Source organism: Ursus arctos, unplaced genomic scaffold (assembly GCF_023065955.2).
Source record: "Ursus arctos isolate Adak ecotype North America unplaced genomic scaffold, UrsArc2.0 scaffold_1, whole genome shotgun sequence".
NCBI lineage: Eukaryota > Metazoa > Chordata > Mammalia > Carnivora > Ursidae > Ursus > Ursus arctos.
Window position 1 is genome coordinate 46,314,589 of NW_026622763.1, and position 18,328 is coordinate 46,332,916.

General features: G+C 35.7%; 1 protein-coding gene across 1 annotated transcript in view; it reads right to left on the minus strand.

Annotated features, from left to right (window-relative positions):
- Positions 1–4,408: 4,408 nt before the first annotated feature.
- Positions 4,409–18,328, minus strand: part of LOC113250820 (sodium channel protein type 1 subunit alpha) — a 137,806-nt gene continuing 123,886 nt past the window's right edge. The window contains exons 22-27 of the mRNA XM_026492635.4: positions 17,980–18,261; positions 15,606–15,659; positions 13,920–14,057; positions 11,620–11,724; positions 9,764–10,034; positions 4,409–7,656 (exon numbers count right to left, since the gene is read on the minus strand). Of these exons, the coding sequence (XP_026348420.3) occupies positions 6,479–7,656; positions 9,764–10,034; positions 11,620–11,724; positions 13,920–14,057; positions 15,606–15,659; positions 17,980–18,261 (2,028 nt within the window). The 3' untranslated portion in view covers positions 4,409–6,478. The remainder of the gene's footprint in view (positions 7,657–9,763; positions 10,035–11,619; positions 11,725–13,919; positions 14,058–15,605; positions 15,660–17,979; positions 18,262–18,328) is intronic.

An 18,328-nucleotide genomic window follows, 5' to 3' on the forward strand; every position in this document is an offset into this window, starting at 1 on the left:
ACTGACTGAGCCAGCCAGGTGCCCCCAATAAGATTATTCACAGCCAAGTTTTCTCATCAACATGACTGGGCCCTATATTTATTTAATTTTAGCCAATAGTGAAGGTGGTGAGTACAGAACCCTGATTTTAGAAGGTAACTGAGATAATGGGACAGTGCATAAAGATGCATCAGAGTTGAGCAAAGTTAGTTTTCAAGATTGTAAGAACCAGTTTTGAAAGTGCAAAGCCTGACAGAAAGGATCAATCAAAAAGAGAGGATAAAGATATGAGAGAAGGTAAATAGCTTATGGAGCCAGGTATCAGAGTGTGTAAAAATGAATGGGGGCAAATTTTCTCCAGACAGATGAAGGACGGGAAGAGAGGCAGGGAAAGAGAAGGAAGGAGAAAGGAAGAAAAGCAAAGACAAGGAGCAAAGAAGGGAATGGAGGGGAAGAAAGGAAAAGGAAAGGGAAAGGCAAGGGAGGGAAGGAAGACATTTTTCACTGGAGAGGAAAGAATTTGAGGAAGTTTATGACAAATGTCCTCGTGTTTCTCGGTGTGTAAGAGGCAGAGCTATCTGCAAATATGAGGAGTGTTTTGAGGGGATGATAAAGCCCTCGAGCTACCCCGAGTATGCAATCGGCATTGCGGATTATTCAGCTGTGATAGCATTTCTTGGTGATGCAACTTCTCCAGCCACACTCGATTGCCTGGAATATTTTCCTCCTCTAGTGCCTTTGCTGCCACACTGATTGAATCAATGTTCATTGATAGCCTCAAAGAATATTTCCATGTGCCAGGAAGAACAGTACTATCAGCTGCACCTGATTGAAGCAATAATATTTTTTGGTTATAAATATTTTTAATAAATTCATGGCGATTGAAGAACATTTCTTTTCTTATAATAATATGAAATTTCAGTGCACACATGATAAAATATGCAATTACAGGACATATTTGCTGTCTTTAATACAGTTTCTATAGTTCTAAGGTGAACTTTTTGGTACACACATATAAACATACAAATTTATGAGATTAAGTAGTATTGTCTACCCCAATGGTTCCTAGACTTTGAATTCATTTGTCAGTAAAATACAAATGAGAGGACCAACACAAAGTCACCAGTTTTTAATCTGGCCAAATAAAATATTAAAACAATCCACTAATGTTTATTCTCACTGTGATTTCTTTTTTTTTTAAAGATTTAAAAAATTTATTTGTTTATTTGAGAGAGAGAGTGCTCAGGTGTGAGCAAGCAGGGGAAGGGGCAGAGAGAGAGGGAAAGAGAGAATCTCAAGCAGACTCCATGCTTAGTGCAGAGTCTAAGGCTGGGCTCCATCCCATGACCCCGAGATCATGACCTGAGCAGAAATCAAGAGTCAGGTGCTCAACTGACTGAGCCACCCAGGTTCATCCCTAATTTCTAAAAATACCATATTTAACATAAAAATGATTTTAGCCTTTGAAAATAACATAAAAGACACACTTTTACAATGACATTCTTTAAACTGAATACATTAAGCTTTATAAATATTTATGACACTATTCTTAATTTCCTGGCTTAACTCTAGGCATATGAAAACCTTGTCATGGGGGTGCTGGTCTGTGGAACTGTGTTCGGGCTATTAGTTTATACCTACAATGTCTGGGTCCCAGCTCAGACAGCCAATAAGCCACTTTCTTTTATGATATGGATGAAATCACCAGAGTTTAGATCATAAAACTCCGATTTAGGTCTGTCTAGTTTCAAATACAGATGTCTTAACCATTAGGTCACATATTTCTTTTTAAGTCTTCTTTTTTTAACAGTATAAGAATTATTATAAAGGGCAAGAATGTAATCATTTAAGTGACTTTAGAAAGATGACTTCCAGGAAAAAAGAATTGTAGTTAAAATATAGTATTCTTTGAAGTAATTGGAGATAGGATTTCTAATTTTTACAGTAGAAATAATCAATTCTAGGACACAAAAAACAAGTGATAGACTGAACACACATACATACACACTTCAATAACTCAACAGGGGCAAAAAACCTCTTCCCTTCCCCAAAGATATACACATCTATTTCTATATCTATATACTAAATATACACATATACACATAATTCGTTTTCCTTTGAACACGTTTTCTTTCAAGAGTGAGCTGCAGGCCTCATCCCATTCACCCCTAAATACTTTAGTGTGCACTTTCCAAGAAGGACATGACTTATAGTTACGTAATAGCTGCATTAGACTTAATAAAATGAAAAAATCAGCTTTCATAATACTAATAATTAACAAACAGTCCATATTCGAAGTTAGTTTTCCCAACAATATCCATAATCAATGTTACTTTCCCAGTCTAGTATCCGATACAGAACCACAGATTGTGTTTAGTTTTCAGAGCTCTTCAACCTCAGGCAGTTCCTGACCTTTCTTTGTTTTTCATGACTTTAAAATTTTGAAGAATTCAATTCAGTTATTTTTCAGAATGTCCTCAATTTGATTTTCCTTATGGCTAAATTCTTTATTTTTGGATACTGAGAAGTGATGTATCTTTTTCAGTGTAGTTGGCCCTCTAATTGATGATATCTTTGAAGGTGGCATCTGCTGGGTTTCTCCACTGTAAACTCTTCTTAAAAATTTTTAATTAATGAAAAAGAGATACTTTGAGACAATGTAATTTTCTTATTCCCCATCAAACTTTCATTCATGAGTTTGTGTTCATCACTCTTGCATGAATCAGTTGTCATTATCATGGTTGCCAAATGGTGATTTTCTAAGTCCGGTATTTCTCCTACATTTGTTAGTTAACTTTCACCTGTAAGAAAGAGAGTTTTGCTTGTTTTTATTTATTTATATCGGTATATACTTGTGGGTTCTTATTTTATTAAATGGGTTGTAATCTATACTATTGTTATTTATTTTGATTCTTAAATTTCCCTGGTTTTGGCCAGTGGGAACCCCCTTCAAACTAGCTTTGTTCCACTGATGTGACTCATTATTCCTTGAGCATTATATTACTTTCTGGCACAGCAAATAGTATGCAAAGTGATACCAAAAGGAATATGGTAATTTATGAATATGTTTCACCAATTCTTTTGTATTTGGAAAAATACCAGTGTGTGTGGTGTGGATGTGAAGTATAAAAAAAAAATCTGTAGAGATTCTGCTATAATCCTTATTTGTGTTGGTTGGAAACGGGAAATTATTTTCAGCCACTAATAAATCAGAATTAATTGTTGTGATATTATGAAGAGATGAGTCAGTAAGTGTAGAAGGATGAGAGAAGCACTGTGCTTGACCGCTCCTTTCCCCATCAAGCCCGTGTCCTCCCTTCTAGCTTCACAACAGAGACTGTACTACCCTGATGACACGGAAAGGCTTCTCTTTCCTCATACATTTAGGTAAGTTTTTTAGACTCTCAATATTACTGTTGGGACCACTCTGGTAACCTCTATTCATAGAGATTGAATAGAATTCTTGAATAGAATTCTTTGAATAGAATTCTTTGAATTCTATTGAATGGAATTCTTCGCTTGACTTTATTGTAGTTTCCCCAGTTCCTGTTCCTTTATCTACCGGAACCGGTTAGGTCGAGTTTCTAAACTAACCTAAAGCAAATCTTTGCCCTTTGTCCTGTTTCGGAAGCTATTTAATGACTGTGTCATCCGGACAGGAAACAGATGAAACAGAGAATGTTTTCGTGATGCGGCCATTTGAAAGGGTGTTGGCAAGATTGGGGAAAAGCTACCAGGAATAGGGAGGTCCAGCCCAAAGTCTAAGGTGACGACCAGACCCCCGAGTAGTTTTTGTTGTAGAATGGGATTGTCTGACCCGAAGTATAACTTTATGTTGATGGGTACACCACTGCCAACTGAGAGCGACTCAGCAAAGAAGGATCTGAGGAGTAAATGCCCAAGTTCACCCTCTCCCACTGGTGCTTCCTTGCTGGCGCTTCCCAGTTGGGAGCCAGAGGGTAATGGAGCCCAATGATGCAATGCACAAAATCACCGCCCACAGAGCTGGATGGAAAAGCATGGAGAGTGCTTCTAGAGGAGCAAACAAAATATCCACAAGGCAACGTTTAATTTTGTAAATACAGATTTAAGGCCTTCCTTCTGTACCTCAAAGGACCATCCACCATTGCTCTAGCTCCCACACTTCTTTTCCATCTAGAGCCACCAGCTTATGCTCTGGTATCAGTTCCTTTTGGCAGAGCTCAAAACCTACTCCTTGTAGCCCCTGGGAGGTCATTCCTCATAGTCCCATTTCTACCCTCGGTTTTCTTACTGTCAGCTCAGGTAGACCCGTGTGTGTGTGCGTCCTTCCCTTTCTCCCTCAATTTTTAGAATAAAATATCTTCATCTTTTCATAAAGTGCTTTTAACAAAAAGTAAGTGGGCAAACAATAAAATAAAAAATGTAATCTTTATTAGTTTTGCACATTTTTAACGTTGGTTAGCATCATTTAGGGTAATAGTAGCATTTTCCAGCATGCAGTTCACGAGTACAGTTTATCTAAGTAATTTTAAGAAAAAGAGGAGCCTATGGTTTGCTTCTATAAGAAACACAAAATGTCCTGATGTAATTCTCTATATAAGTTCCCTACTCTCTGTTCTTGTGGGAAAAAAATTGCAAAACCCGCATTATATTTAGAACAATCTAGAGCAGCATGACTCCAAAGAAATGAAAGCATAAACAGAAGTTAGAAAGAAAAGGACAAAAATGAAAAATAAGCATTACCTTCAATCAGTTTGTGCAGGCACTACCAAAAACGTCAATAAAATTTTATACCCTTTTCCAATTGCAAAGCATAATTTGGGTGTGACTTGTGAACCTATTTTGCCCCATAAAATTATGAAATAAGCTAGAATTAGCAAATGTAATAAAAAAGCAGAAATCTACAACTACCCAGTCTTGTTTTCTTTTCTTATTTAGCAAATGTCTTCCATGAAAAAGTACTATGGACAGAAAGTAAGAAAAGTGATTGTGATATCAACCCCAAGATAATTTCCTCTTCATATTTATGTACATAATGCTGAAAAATAAGATAAAATGACTTTGTACAGTATTTATATTTTGCTTATAAAATCCTAAACACATTTTTAACAGGTTAAGTGGTGTTTGTTGTTGTTGTTGTTGTTTTTTAAACATGTCTGTACAGTCTGGCTATACACCATATGTTATTCACTTAAAATTTAAAAATAACCAAAAACCTGTTAAAGTGCTGCAAACTATTGCTTAATGACTTAAAGAAACGAGATCTGTTGAACAATTTCCTTGACTTTACCACTGACATATGGTTTCTCATAAATGAGATTCTGAGCAGTGGGAGAAAGCAGATACGGCAGCATGGTAATAGAAACATGCACTGATAGCATCCAGACTATCTATAATGGTACAGAATACATTATATTACCTGTGTAAAGCTTGCACTCTACATTTCTTGTGGTACATATTTGATGCAATAAATACTGTGCTTCGGTCATTATTTGTTTGCCCAAACGTGCACCACAGGGTAAAATGACTATTTACATAATAAATAGCATTTCATTAACATATACAGTTGTCAACCTTGCTGAGCTGAAGATGGCTTAACCAAAGTGCAGGATAAGCAGAAATTTATAAAGGGCTCTTCTGGTCATTTCAGTCTTCAGGGGAGAAGCAATGCTCATTTCTCAGTTTTGTTTTGTTTTTTTAAATACAATAAACAGAAACACAACATTTATGACTCCAGACAGTTGAAGGAAGTTTGCACCTGCTAAGATTTAATGGCCTACCCCCAAAAATGATCTACTTTGTCTGGGGGCTGGATTTGACAAAACAAGATCAGCAAAGTACCTCCAATTATTCCCCAATTATCCCTCCCAGAGACATGGATGGAATTTAAGATCTCATTGTTTTCCTTGTGACTTTTTTTTCATGCATGATCTCTAAGTGCAGCATGCCCTCATGCAAACCACGCCTTTGTGCAGATGGGAGGCCGTGTGACTGCGCTAACCCCCAGTGGCACACCTGTTGAAGAGGCCCTTTGTCTATTTCACAACAGAAACCCTATTTACAAAAATAGTCACATATACTAAACAACATATGGATTAAAAAAAAGATGAATCCCTTAACAGATTTCGTAAAAATGTGACAAATGTGGCAGTTGAAATGCAAAGAGTGGACACAATTACTACACTAAAGTGTTTCATGTTAAACAACCCCCAAATTATAGGTTTGCACCCCTTTGAACTGGTCCCTACAGTCTGAGTAGCCATCTTGTCTCTTGTTTTCAGCAGTGTCAGCTGGTAGTGAGAACAGTAACCTCCTGTCGAGGTCGTCTCCCCTTTACACAGAGTCACAGTTTTCTTGACAAGGGGTCACTGTCTTATTGTAGGCACTGACCTTAAGTAGATTTGTGTAAAAACAGTCAGTTTGGCATTGACCTCCTAAAGGAGTCCTGTTGACAAAAATACATCACCTTCACAGGCTGTAAACAATTTGTCACGCAACTATTCTCATTTCTTTCCATTTATTTCCCTTTGGCTTTTTCATCTTTGCCTTCTTGCTCATGTTTTTCCACGATTGGCTTTGTTACGCGATCATAGGAAGGTGGACAAGCTGCTGTGGACATGGTCAGGTCAGTTTTTTCTGTAATGGAGTTTTCGTTTATTCTGTCAATGATCATGTCTTCTTTTACAAGAAGATTAGCCCCACCTTTGATTTTATTTTTATTATACGTAAATGAAGCTTGTTTTACAGTTCGCTTTAAAAGGTGGCGCCTGTAAGCACGCTGAATAATAACGGCAGACACCTCCTCTTGTTTCCGTTTTAAAGTCGTTGTTATTGGCTGATAAGAGACCTTTGATGGATTGGAAGCCATGAATCTCTCTTCCATTTGTATTCGGAGAGCATCCATCTCTCCACTCTCTCCCAGAACCCGCTTTGTAAAAGCAAATAAGATGTCAAGACAGTGGATTCGGTCCCCACTGACCATGGGCAAATCCATGGCAATGAGCTGGAGTTTGTTTGGTTGTGGCAAATTGAGGGGGGGTTCCAGAGCAGCTGCAAACTGAGAGAGTTTTTCAAATTCCATGAACTGGGTGGCATCGGGATCAAACTTCTCCCAGACCTCATAGAACATCTCAAAGTCATCCTCGCTCAGGGGCTCTGCACTTTCCTCAGTAGCAACACTGAAGTTCTCCAGGATGACAGCGATGTACATGTTCACCACGACCAGAAATGAGATGATGATGTAACTGACAAAAAAGAAAATCCCGACAGAGGGGTTCCCGCAGTCCCCCTTAACTGAGCTTCCAGGGTTAACTTTATTAGGGTCACAATCGGGTGGTTTACTGTTGAGAATAGGTGCTAGCAGTCCGTCCCAGCCAGCAGAGGTGGTAATCTGGAACAGGCAGATCATGCTGTTGCCAAAGGTCTCGAAGTTGAACATGTCATCAATTCCAACTTCCCTCTTAACATAGGCAAAGTTGGACATTCCAAAGATGGCGTAGATGAACATGACCAGGAAGAGCAGGAGGCCGATGTTAAACAAGGCCGGAAGGGACATCATCAGAGCGAAGAGCAGCGTGCGGATCCCCTTGGCCCCTTTGATCAGTCGCAAGATTCGGCCAATCCTGGCGAGCCGGATCACTCGGAACAGGGTAGGAGACACAAAGTATTTTTCTATCAGTTCAGCCAGAAACATGCCTATAGATAAAAAATGGGAATACCAACCATTAAAGAAGTTATCCATTAAAATAATAATTACAGTTCTGCTAAGTCTCCAAAGTAAAGTTTAGAGCCTGAAATTCAGTTACATAATCTTAAATTTGACATGCATATAATATATATAACTGTATTTAATATATATTATAAATAAACCTTAATTTTGACATTCAGTATTAAACTCAACCAGATATTTGTTATAGACTAAATTGTGTCCCTTCTTCCTCACTGGCCCCCCTTCCAATTCATATGTTAAAGCCCTAACTCTCCAATTCCTGGTATTTAGAGATAGGGTTCTGTGGAGATAATTAGGTTTAGATGAGGTCACGAGGGTGGGGCTCTCATGATAGGATTAGTTCCCTTATGAGAAGAGACACTAGAGAACTTTCCCTCTCTCTCCCTGCCATATGAGGACATAGTGAGAACGTAGGCATCTACCAGCCAGGAAGAGAGCTCGCACCAGGAACCCACCATGCTGGTAGCTTGACCTTGGACTTTTAGCCTCCAGAACTGTGAGAAAATAAGTTTGTGTTGTTTAATTTATTAAACACCCCATCTGTGGTAATTTGTTATGGTACTCCGAGCTCAGACAATATTCAATAACAATTTTACAATATTTTTTTGTCTTTGAGGGATGTCTAAAGACTATCTTTAGCTTATACAAAATTTCAAGACTAAATCTAAAAAAATAAGTTAAAAATTATGAAGTCTAAACAGCAATGGCCAAGGGTATAAGTTCACATTTATATGAATACAATTTTTTTTTCTGAAATTGCCTATCGAGTCCTTATCCATCTAAAAGTATCTGCAATTTTTAATGCTATTTTCATCTCTCCATGAACTTGATATTTGCCTAAGCTTCCCCTACAATATTCTTATATACTACATATATATATATAATAGTATATGTATATGTTCTGGTACATTTCTAAAATGATCCAAGCTGAAGCTCTTACTGGTCTCCTGTGTCTAATGTGGTCACTCAGCCCACTTCTTTTAAGTCTTTTTCTCCAATTGCCTTTTAAATAATGAAATAACAATTGAACTAACAAGGAGTTCAAGAAACCAAGTGCTTTCAAGTTACTCTGTCTCATTCTTTAAAGAGTAAATTAGTCTAAGCGTGTGTGGGTGTGTGAGAGAGGGAGAGAAAGAGGAAGATAGAGTGAGAAAAGAGAGGTGAAGACAACCTTAGTACACTGTCCACAACTGATTATGCCATAGATTGGTATGGAAATCAAAGGCTACCTACAACATATGGGTTAGATAGAAGATCTTCTTCAGAGGGGGTAATGGCATGAAAACCTACCCAACAGAGGTGCCCCATATTGAATGGTAAAATGTTGACCCAATCATATTATCTGGTTTAGGGAAGAATAAATACTTTAGGCCCATAGATAGGCTTATCACTTCCCTGGAGCTAGAGTTGTATCTTTAATGAGATGAGCTATTGTTCATGTGATGTGTTGTACATTCCAGACTTTGAAGTGTATTACTGATAACATGATGTCCCATACCACCTCACATCCCTTGTGCATCATTACTAATAATTCCATTTCAAGGTTATCTAGAAAATATCTACCTGATACCCTTAAAGTAACTACCATCTGTATTTCCTAACATTTTGTTCTTATCTTTATTTTTTTTCGCTCTATGCCTTTCTTTATCTTGTCACCAGCCTCCACTTCTATTTAATGCTGAATGGCTCTATGTCTGTATATCCAATGCAGTGTTCTTCCTGAGTACCAGACTAAATTTCTAGTTCTCAACAGAGCCATTTAGATGTTATGAAAATTACTCAATCTTGACATGTCACAAACATTTTTATCTTAGTTAATAGCAGATTCCTAGTTCAAATGAATGGGAATTTACCATTAGATTCACCATAATCTAAAATGGTTAGGCTAGGATACAATACTATACACATAGTAGGAGCCTCATTTTGTAAGAAAAATAAACACACCTGGATGAAATACATAAAAAATTTCTGAGTAGTTATTTCCAAGTAGTGGCATGATCTCTAATTTAAACTTGAATGTTCCAACTTTCACTTTTCTTAAACAGAACTTAAGAGATTTTAAATACTTCTTACCTACAATGGAGAGAATGACAACAACAAAATCAAAAATATTCCAGCCTATGGTGAAATAATAATGGCGGAGGGATATGAGCTTCAGCACACATTCTCCAGTGAACAGCACAATGAACACCAGGTTGATGCGTGACAAAATGGTAGTCACATATTCACTCTGGTCATCTGTTTCTACCATCATCGTGACCATGTTGAGACAGATAAGAATCATGATGCTTATGTCAAAAACTTGTCTGGTTACAAAGTCAAAGACCATTCCTTGAAATTTGTTCTGTAGGGAAACAGAAATGCTTTCAGTAACAGAGGAGTTTTCCTGTACGTATTAGCATCTGCATAAGGACTTTCTGCATTGATTAGCTTTCTAATATTATACATAGTAAGCACTCACCTGGAATTTTGTAAAAGATGGCTTACGCATTAATTTTTAAGATTTAGCTATCGAAATTTCTATTTACCAGTATGTATTCCACAGAATAATAATCCCTGTCAAAAGGGGATTTCTTTTTTTTTTTTTTTTCCAAAAGGGGATTTCTGACAAGAAACATTGCATGCTATACACTTCACTCAGAGGCACAAAATGCACATTAACATATTAAGATTATGAGAAGCGAAGAAACCTGCTTAATTTTGTTTTGCCAGAATATCCCATGATCAGTTGGACCATGTAGCCATTTCAAAACATAGTATCTATTAACATTCCATTTGTCTTACTCTCAAAGGATTGCTAAAGGGAGCTTGGAATTTCAGGAACACATGTATAACATTATGCATTTAAAGCCTATGTATGTCAATATTGATGTTCTTTCACCAAACAGTCCTTGCTGCTTGACACAGAATGCTGAGCCTACACAGCAATAATCAGACCAGAATGGCATTCCTTATTCTTTGATGTCAAAAATTAATGTCTCTGTCAATGATCTGTGGCTCTGCTCCCCATTTCTGCCACTTTTGGTCCCTGGAGGCCATTGTCTGGCTCATTTTCCAAGGCCGTTCAGGAACTCTGAGGATATCTTCTATCTCACATTTTCCTACACATAGTTGACCCATTTCTACTTCCAGAGTTAAGGCTTACCAGAGAATAGTATGTATTTCTCATCATTTTCAAGAAGGGAACATCAGCTAGCACAATATGAATGTTTACTAGTATTTTGTTCCCTAATGTACCCCAGGAATTATTTTAACTTCACAGATCATCATTACAAAAATCAGTACAGTGTGGGATAAGCCTTCTCCATTTCACAGTTGTCTGGATGGTTCATCACGGAAACATGAGAATTGTTATTTATCATCATGAATTCTATTTAATGACCCTGACTTCTGAAGACATTAGTAACTTCTAACTTTATAGCCATATATATGAACAGTAGATACTAGAATTCGTTTGTTCTCCACTCAGTTCCTCTAATGGAAAATAAAATGGAAGTAAGATGTTATTTCACTCAACACTTTGTCAGTTTGTTAATCCAGCAGAAAATTGCACGTATTTTAACCCCACCCAAGGTTTACTCCTCTCTTTACCATTACTTGGCAACTACTCTTGAGTTCTATGATCAACTTTTTCTTGTGCATATCACCTACTTATGTGTCTTTGCCATTTAGTTTGGATTTTAGTTGTGTAATTAGAAATCGCCTGAAAATAGGGTGCATTTTCTGTTTCCTCTTCGTCTTCTTTTTTTTGGTGGTCTCTTTTTAGAATTTTTTTTTACCATTACCATAAAAGGATGAATTAATGAAGCTCTAATTTTTGCTGCTGGAAATGTTAGCCACTATCTCTTCTGTGAGAAAGCCCATGCAATTTTTTGTTTTTGTTTATTTTTTCCCAATATAAGTGTTATTGTTTATTTGGTATTTCTTACTCCTGGTCGAGGTATAGGCTTTTGTGGCTTTTTCGATCCTAATTTTTTCATTGCATTGTAGTATTTCTTCTGTTCTTCTGTCATAAAGATGTCTTGACCTCCAAAGTAAAGAAAAGAAAAATAAAAACTGGTTAAAACTGTGTCCCTTTGCACATAATTTTTAAATGTTAAACTTAAAACAGGAAAGGGACAGTTAAAAAAGAAAATGGATAACATAATTATGCTTAGAATTTTAAATTTGAAAAATAAGAAGTGTATTTTTTAGGTAGTACAATATTATTTAATTCTCTAATTATCCAAAATGGACTTTATTATTTTCATTATTATTTTATGGCAGAAAAAAACCCCAGAAACTGAGAGGCTAAGTATTTTACCCAACACCATATACTCAGTGAGTGGTAAAATTTGATTCACTGAGACTTGAAATACTCAGCTCCTAACGCTGTACATACTGCTTTTCAGAAGTTAAAGACAATGATTTTCTTATTCCAATGTAGCAATGCATTATAGTATGTATATTGCAAGATGGGTTAAAGTTACTCATAAAAAGCCACTTTCAGTCTGCCAAGAATTGGAACAAATGGATAGAAAGGAAATGTGCTAAGTTGGTAGAAGATTTGGGGATACACCAGAGATCATTAGTATGGCAAGGATATGATAGGCCAGGAGGTACAGAGGATCGCAACTCAGGCTAATAAGTGAAATAAAAGCCTGACATTGACCATAGAATATTAGTAACAATAAAAAGGGGTGGGGACAGCAATGTTCTGTAAGCATCTCATACGATGGAAGCACTCATAATAAGAAAATATACTGAATAAATAAGATGAAGGAATAGCAAGCAAAGGAAGAAATATCAATGGCAAAAAGCACTCAAAAACATGTTTAAACCGACTAGTAATAAAAGACATAAAAATTAAAATTAAAAACAATTTTCACTTATCAAATATGCAGTATTGAAAAACAGAATGTTTGATGCCAGTGAGCCAGCAGTGCCCTGGGCATGTCTGTGTGGATGTTATTATGAGTATGATTATGAGCATGATCAGGCATATTATTGGGGGAAGCAAAATACTTTAGAAATTAGTCAAGAAAATAATTAAATACTCATTTTTTTTCTTTTGCACAAAGACTTTTGACAAGGCACTATTTAAATCATTAAGGATTAGAAACAACATCAATCATCAATTTGTTGGGACATGGTTAAGTAAATTATGATAATGTATATACGAAGACTTATGAGAATGGAAAAATACTTACATTAAGTCAAAAAGAGAATTTATAATTATATGCAACACCTTTTTTTTTTTTTTTAAGTAGACTCCACACCCAGCATGAGCCCAACACCGAGCCCAATCCTGGGCTTGAACTCATGACCCTGAGATCAAGACCTGAGCTGATATTAAGAGTCAGAGGCCTAACCGACTGAGCCACTCAGGTGCCCCAAGAATTTATAATTGTAAATAAAATAATTTTGATACGAAGAACATATGTAGAAAAAGTATGAATAGAAAGGCATTAAATGTGAATAGTGATTACTCCCAAGTAATGATATTTCTTTACTTTTCATATTTCTTATATTGTGCATATATAATTAGGATGATAAAATGGGCTTTATAAATGATAATAATAAAATAAAGAGCTGTTCAATTCAACCTGGAACTAATAGTTTATAATTAAATAACAGGGAGAAGGAAGTGGAAATTATACAAGGAACTGATGAAGGAAAAGAAACACTAAGAGAAGTTTATGTCTTATGCTTAATTTATTGCAAACATTCTAAGGGTTTTCACCAGAAAGTATATTTTTAGGAGGGGAATCATAGGGATAAAACAAGTTGACCTTGGAAAAGGGGCATATGCTTGGGTTCTTTTCTAGTTTTTTTTTTTCCTAGTTATTCTTTTCCAAAGGAATGGAAATGTGGCCCCTGGCTCTAAAATAAATTTATTTATTTAAATTTTGTATTTAAAATCAATCAATCAATTAATTATTAATTATGAATTAATTAAAATAATTAATATTTATAAATTAATAAATCAATAAAACTAACAAATTAATTAATTAAAATAAAAAAGAGGAGAGAGGTTTTGTGAAATTATGTACAGGAATACAGAACACCGTTGTTTTTGACTTTCTATACCCTGAAAGAGATGGGCAGTGGGTGGCAGAAGGGAAGGGCGCAAAATAGATTTTAACATATATGCCCACTAGGCTTCTGAATCAAAGTACTCATTTAGTGGAGAAAGCACTTCAAATAATTTTACTATCTTAGGGGGAGATAAAATACTAGAAATACTTATCTTCTTTTTTTGCTGGTTGAAATTATCTATGATGACACCAATAAACAGGTTCAAGGTGAAGAAGGACCCAAAGATGATGAAAATAACAAAGTAAAGATACATGTATAGACTTTCCTCATACTTAGGCTGGAGTTCCACCTACCAAAGGAGAAGAGTTTGTAAAATATCACAATATGTTTTGTTGCTGGAAGTCGTTGGTGCTTTTTCATGAGAATAGAAAAGAAAATGCCTAGTAATACTTAGCCGTACTTTTTTTCCCCCTCTGAATCAGCTACCTCTAAAAAAAATCTCTGAAATTAGCCTTTAGAGATGTTTTCATGTAAGAAAATATAGTTATTATAACACATTAGAATCTATTTTTATAACTATAAATACAACTAGTATCTTGCTATTCGGATGGTAGAGTGCTAAATTTGGTAAAATTTTTTTAGTACTGAATTTCAATAATTTAAAAATTATTAATGAAAAATTTTATTCCAGATAATATGTATAGACTGTGTTTAGGACACAACCATTTGTGTGTGCATGAATTTATTTGGCAAACAAGAATTGAGTTATTCATTTAGATGTTTAGCGTCATACCTTTAACATTACAATAGTCATTGAATTTTTTAGATTGAGTAAACATAACAAGACATCCATCTTATGAAACCTCAATTGATAATTTAGTCTTTGGATTGGACTTACAGTAAGTTATCAGTGAGCTACCATATATCCCATAATAAAGGGTAAATGAGTCATGATAGATAGTTTCCTAAAAATTCATGTCATTCTAAAGATAACAGAGTTAAAACCAACCAAACACACAAAACAAAACTGTAGTAACAAGTGAAATAACACAATTCTGGAGGATATCAGGAAGGTACTCAAATAAAATTAAAGCCCTTATGAGAAGTGTACATCAAAAAAGATAAGTGAGCTCTATCGGGTCAGTTTAAAGAGTACTGAGACAGAAGTTATTTTTCACGATAATAGACTAAAGAGATTGGATTTCGGAACAGAATGAGGAAGACAATAGAACACACTAAATTTTTACACAGTTTTGAAAAGCAGAGTTGGAATCGCATGGATTTCAGTTCTCTCCTTGAAGCCTAAAAGAGGCTATGATAGGAGAAACCAAATAAAGTAGGTCTTTCCTTTGGTGATACAAACTTAAAGGAAATGTGACCACTGAAGTGATAACATCATTGGTAAAGGCTCCAGTACATTTACGGATGCGAAAATCATGTAAAAGAATGAATCTGAAAGGGATTATTATAGAAATCTAAGGCTGCCTGGACAACATCCCTAACTTCACACTGTCTACTTGTGGAGAGTAACTATACATTTCAACTACTGATAGCAATCATGTATTTTTTCACATTTGTTCCTACACACCAAAATTATTGCCGATTATATAATTAGTAGAGAAGAAGAAAGCAAAATAGAAAAATATTCAACGGAAGGATATTCATCAGTTATTAAATATATGAATGTGTTACTTTAACTTTGGAAAGAATTTGTTTTGATTTATTTCAGTAAGATTTTTCTTTTAAACACTCTATACTTGAATATTAACTTGAGTCGTATTTTTTCCTTTTTTAAAATAGTCATCATAGAATCATCCCATTTGGCTGCTATCCTCTGTTGAATTAATTTTAGTACTTAACCAATATTACAAAAAGGCAGGATATAAAGAATACTTACATTTCTGGAATCAACCGCTGCATACATTATATCCATCCATCCCTTAAATGTGGCCTATTAAAAAGGACACGCATGCTTTACTTTGGAATAATTCAGACCTGAAGTTTAATAAATATTCTTACTTATCTATTTTTTTTAAAAGGAACGTTTTTGAAAGAAAGACATTTCAAAACAAATTTTACATGGATTTTGGACCAATACCATATCTTAGTAAGACTTCATTTCTAAAACACATAATAAGCAAAATGGTTATTTGATATATCCTCTTGTTTGACAACCAACCCACAAATATTTCTCAATTCTTAAGAGTTCATGGAATAATGCAAATTTGAAATGCTATCAAAATTTGGTAGAATACTTTTAGAAAGCTTCACAAATGCCAACACACTTGACAATATGTGTAACCGCAAAACAATTACAATTTAGATCTCCAGTCATCCACTGAAATCTATCGGCTAGGTGATGATAGTGACTGAGAGTTTAACATTTCTCTTGACCTTAACACTCTGAGGATCATCTGAAAGTGAGTTCATATGGGCAAAAATAATACAGTAGACACTTGGTGTTCCAGATTCAAGACAGATCCCAAGTCTAATAACTTACAGTAATTTCTTATTTGTCATAGGACATACATTTTAAACCCTGGAAGTCTGAGAGGATTGTTCTTAGCTAGTGAGCAAGTCTAGCAAAGCTTTTGGCAACTGTATTCCAACACATCTTTGTTTTCATAACACTAACACTTGTGAAGTGGTGGATGTCACGGGAAGAAAACCAAGGAAGGGTGCGTGTGATGGCAGTGAAGAGAAACTAATGATTCTTAGCTAGAAAATAGAAGCTGTTTGTATGTCAGAGAGGGAAATGTGGAATGTCAATGGCTGAGGTCAACGATAGAACAAGTCCATTACACACTAGGTATAGGAACAGGAAAAACGTGATTCGAGGAACCATTTCAATGAGTTACTCATCAACAGAGGTGATTCTGTATAAAGCCAACTACAAAGTAGTACTTTAGAGTTTCTTCAGTGGTGGAATTTATTTAATGGCTTCACGCAAGACCTTTACCCGACATTTTTAGAATTACTCAGCATTTTAAGGAATTGCTTGAATTTTTTTTTCTTTTCTCAATTTTACGGAGGAAGTGGTATACTTCAGTGATATTTACAAGTGTGGTTATTAATTAAGGGTTAGGATAAACTCTCAAGAAACTGTCATCGTGTGTCCACTATAAGATTTAAAGAATTCATACTTGCCAGGTTTTTTAAATCCCTATTTTAATCGCATAAACATTCAGAGTAAGTCAGAAACATCCAGAAGAGAAATAGGAACTTCCAACAAGAAGGTGGGAAGAACTTGTAAAAGAATCATAGTTCAGACACCTCTGAAAGAGATGCAAGAGGGTTTTGACCAATACAGGTTTGTCTGCTTGGTTAGTCTCCTGGTTGAGCAACTGAAAACATAATCCTGGTGAGTAGAAATGGATTTCTGCCCTAAAGCCTCTGTAGAAACACAAGGAAAGAACTTTTATAGCCTTTTTTTTTTAAGCTGAGTTTTCAGTGGCCAGAATAGAGCAGGATCTTTCTGTGTTTTTCAAACAATCTGGATTCTGTTTTTAGCCACTACTTTGTTGTGATGCAGCTCCTGCCAAAAGCAGCATCAAATGCAAATCCTTAAAGGGCCACCACCTCTTGCGTTTTTATAAACTGTGAACTATTTTTCTATTGTGTAAATCAGGCTTAGGAACCCAGCAGTAAAAAGCCCGAATATTTAGATAAAATAGACTTCAGTAATTGCACTGAAAGGTCATTTGAAGTGAGACCACAGCTGCTTGTATTTCATTTCTGTGTTCAGGCTCTACCCTGTGCTATTTCCATTTCATTACGAGGGTCTCACCCTAAAAGCTAAGTGTCATTCCTTCCCCGATCTTCAGTCCAAATCATACAACTCAGTAGCAGTTAATTGCCACCAATTAGTTACAACCCAATCAGGTGTGTTAAGTGTGTATGTTTGGAGAGGGTGATCCATCAGCGAAAAAAGCTTTCCAGTTGCAGTAGGAAAAATAATAGCAAACTTAATGATTAATCAACTTGTTCATATGGGAAGAGAGAGCAATATAGGCAGGAAGAGAATAAAACCTTTGGTAGGAACTGAAATAGCTGGTCACTATCAACTATGTCTGCACTGCGTTTACATGGACCCAAGCTGCCACCCATCTGGGCTCATACGCTTGTACTCATAAATCAAAATTAGAAATAAAGTATATTATAAACTTTCTTCATGATAACTAATCTCTCTTCTTAGTAACATAGATGTATGTCATTACTTTGTTATTATTCCAAACAATAAACAAATTTCAGAGAAAAGAGTGTTCACTTACAACTTGAAGCAAAGAGAGATACCCAAATCCTACATTATCAAAGTTTACTTTCACATTTTTCCATCGGGCAGTCTCATTTCTTTCTATGAGTTTTAGGCAATCAGAATGATTATTCACTTCGCTGATGTCAAACATGTCACCAGTTGTGGTGTTAATACAGTGGTAGAATTTGCCAGCAAACAAATTTACGCCCATGATGCTGAAAATTAGCCAGAATATAAGACAAACCAGAAGCACATTCATGATGGATGGAATTGCTCCTAAAAGGGCATTCACAACCACCTAATACACAAATGGAAAAAAAGAAAAGTCAGAATTCTTACTTATTAAAAAGGAAAAGACATTTCCC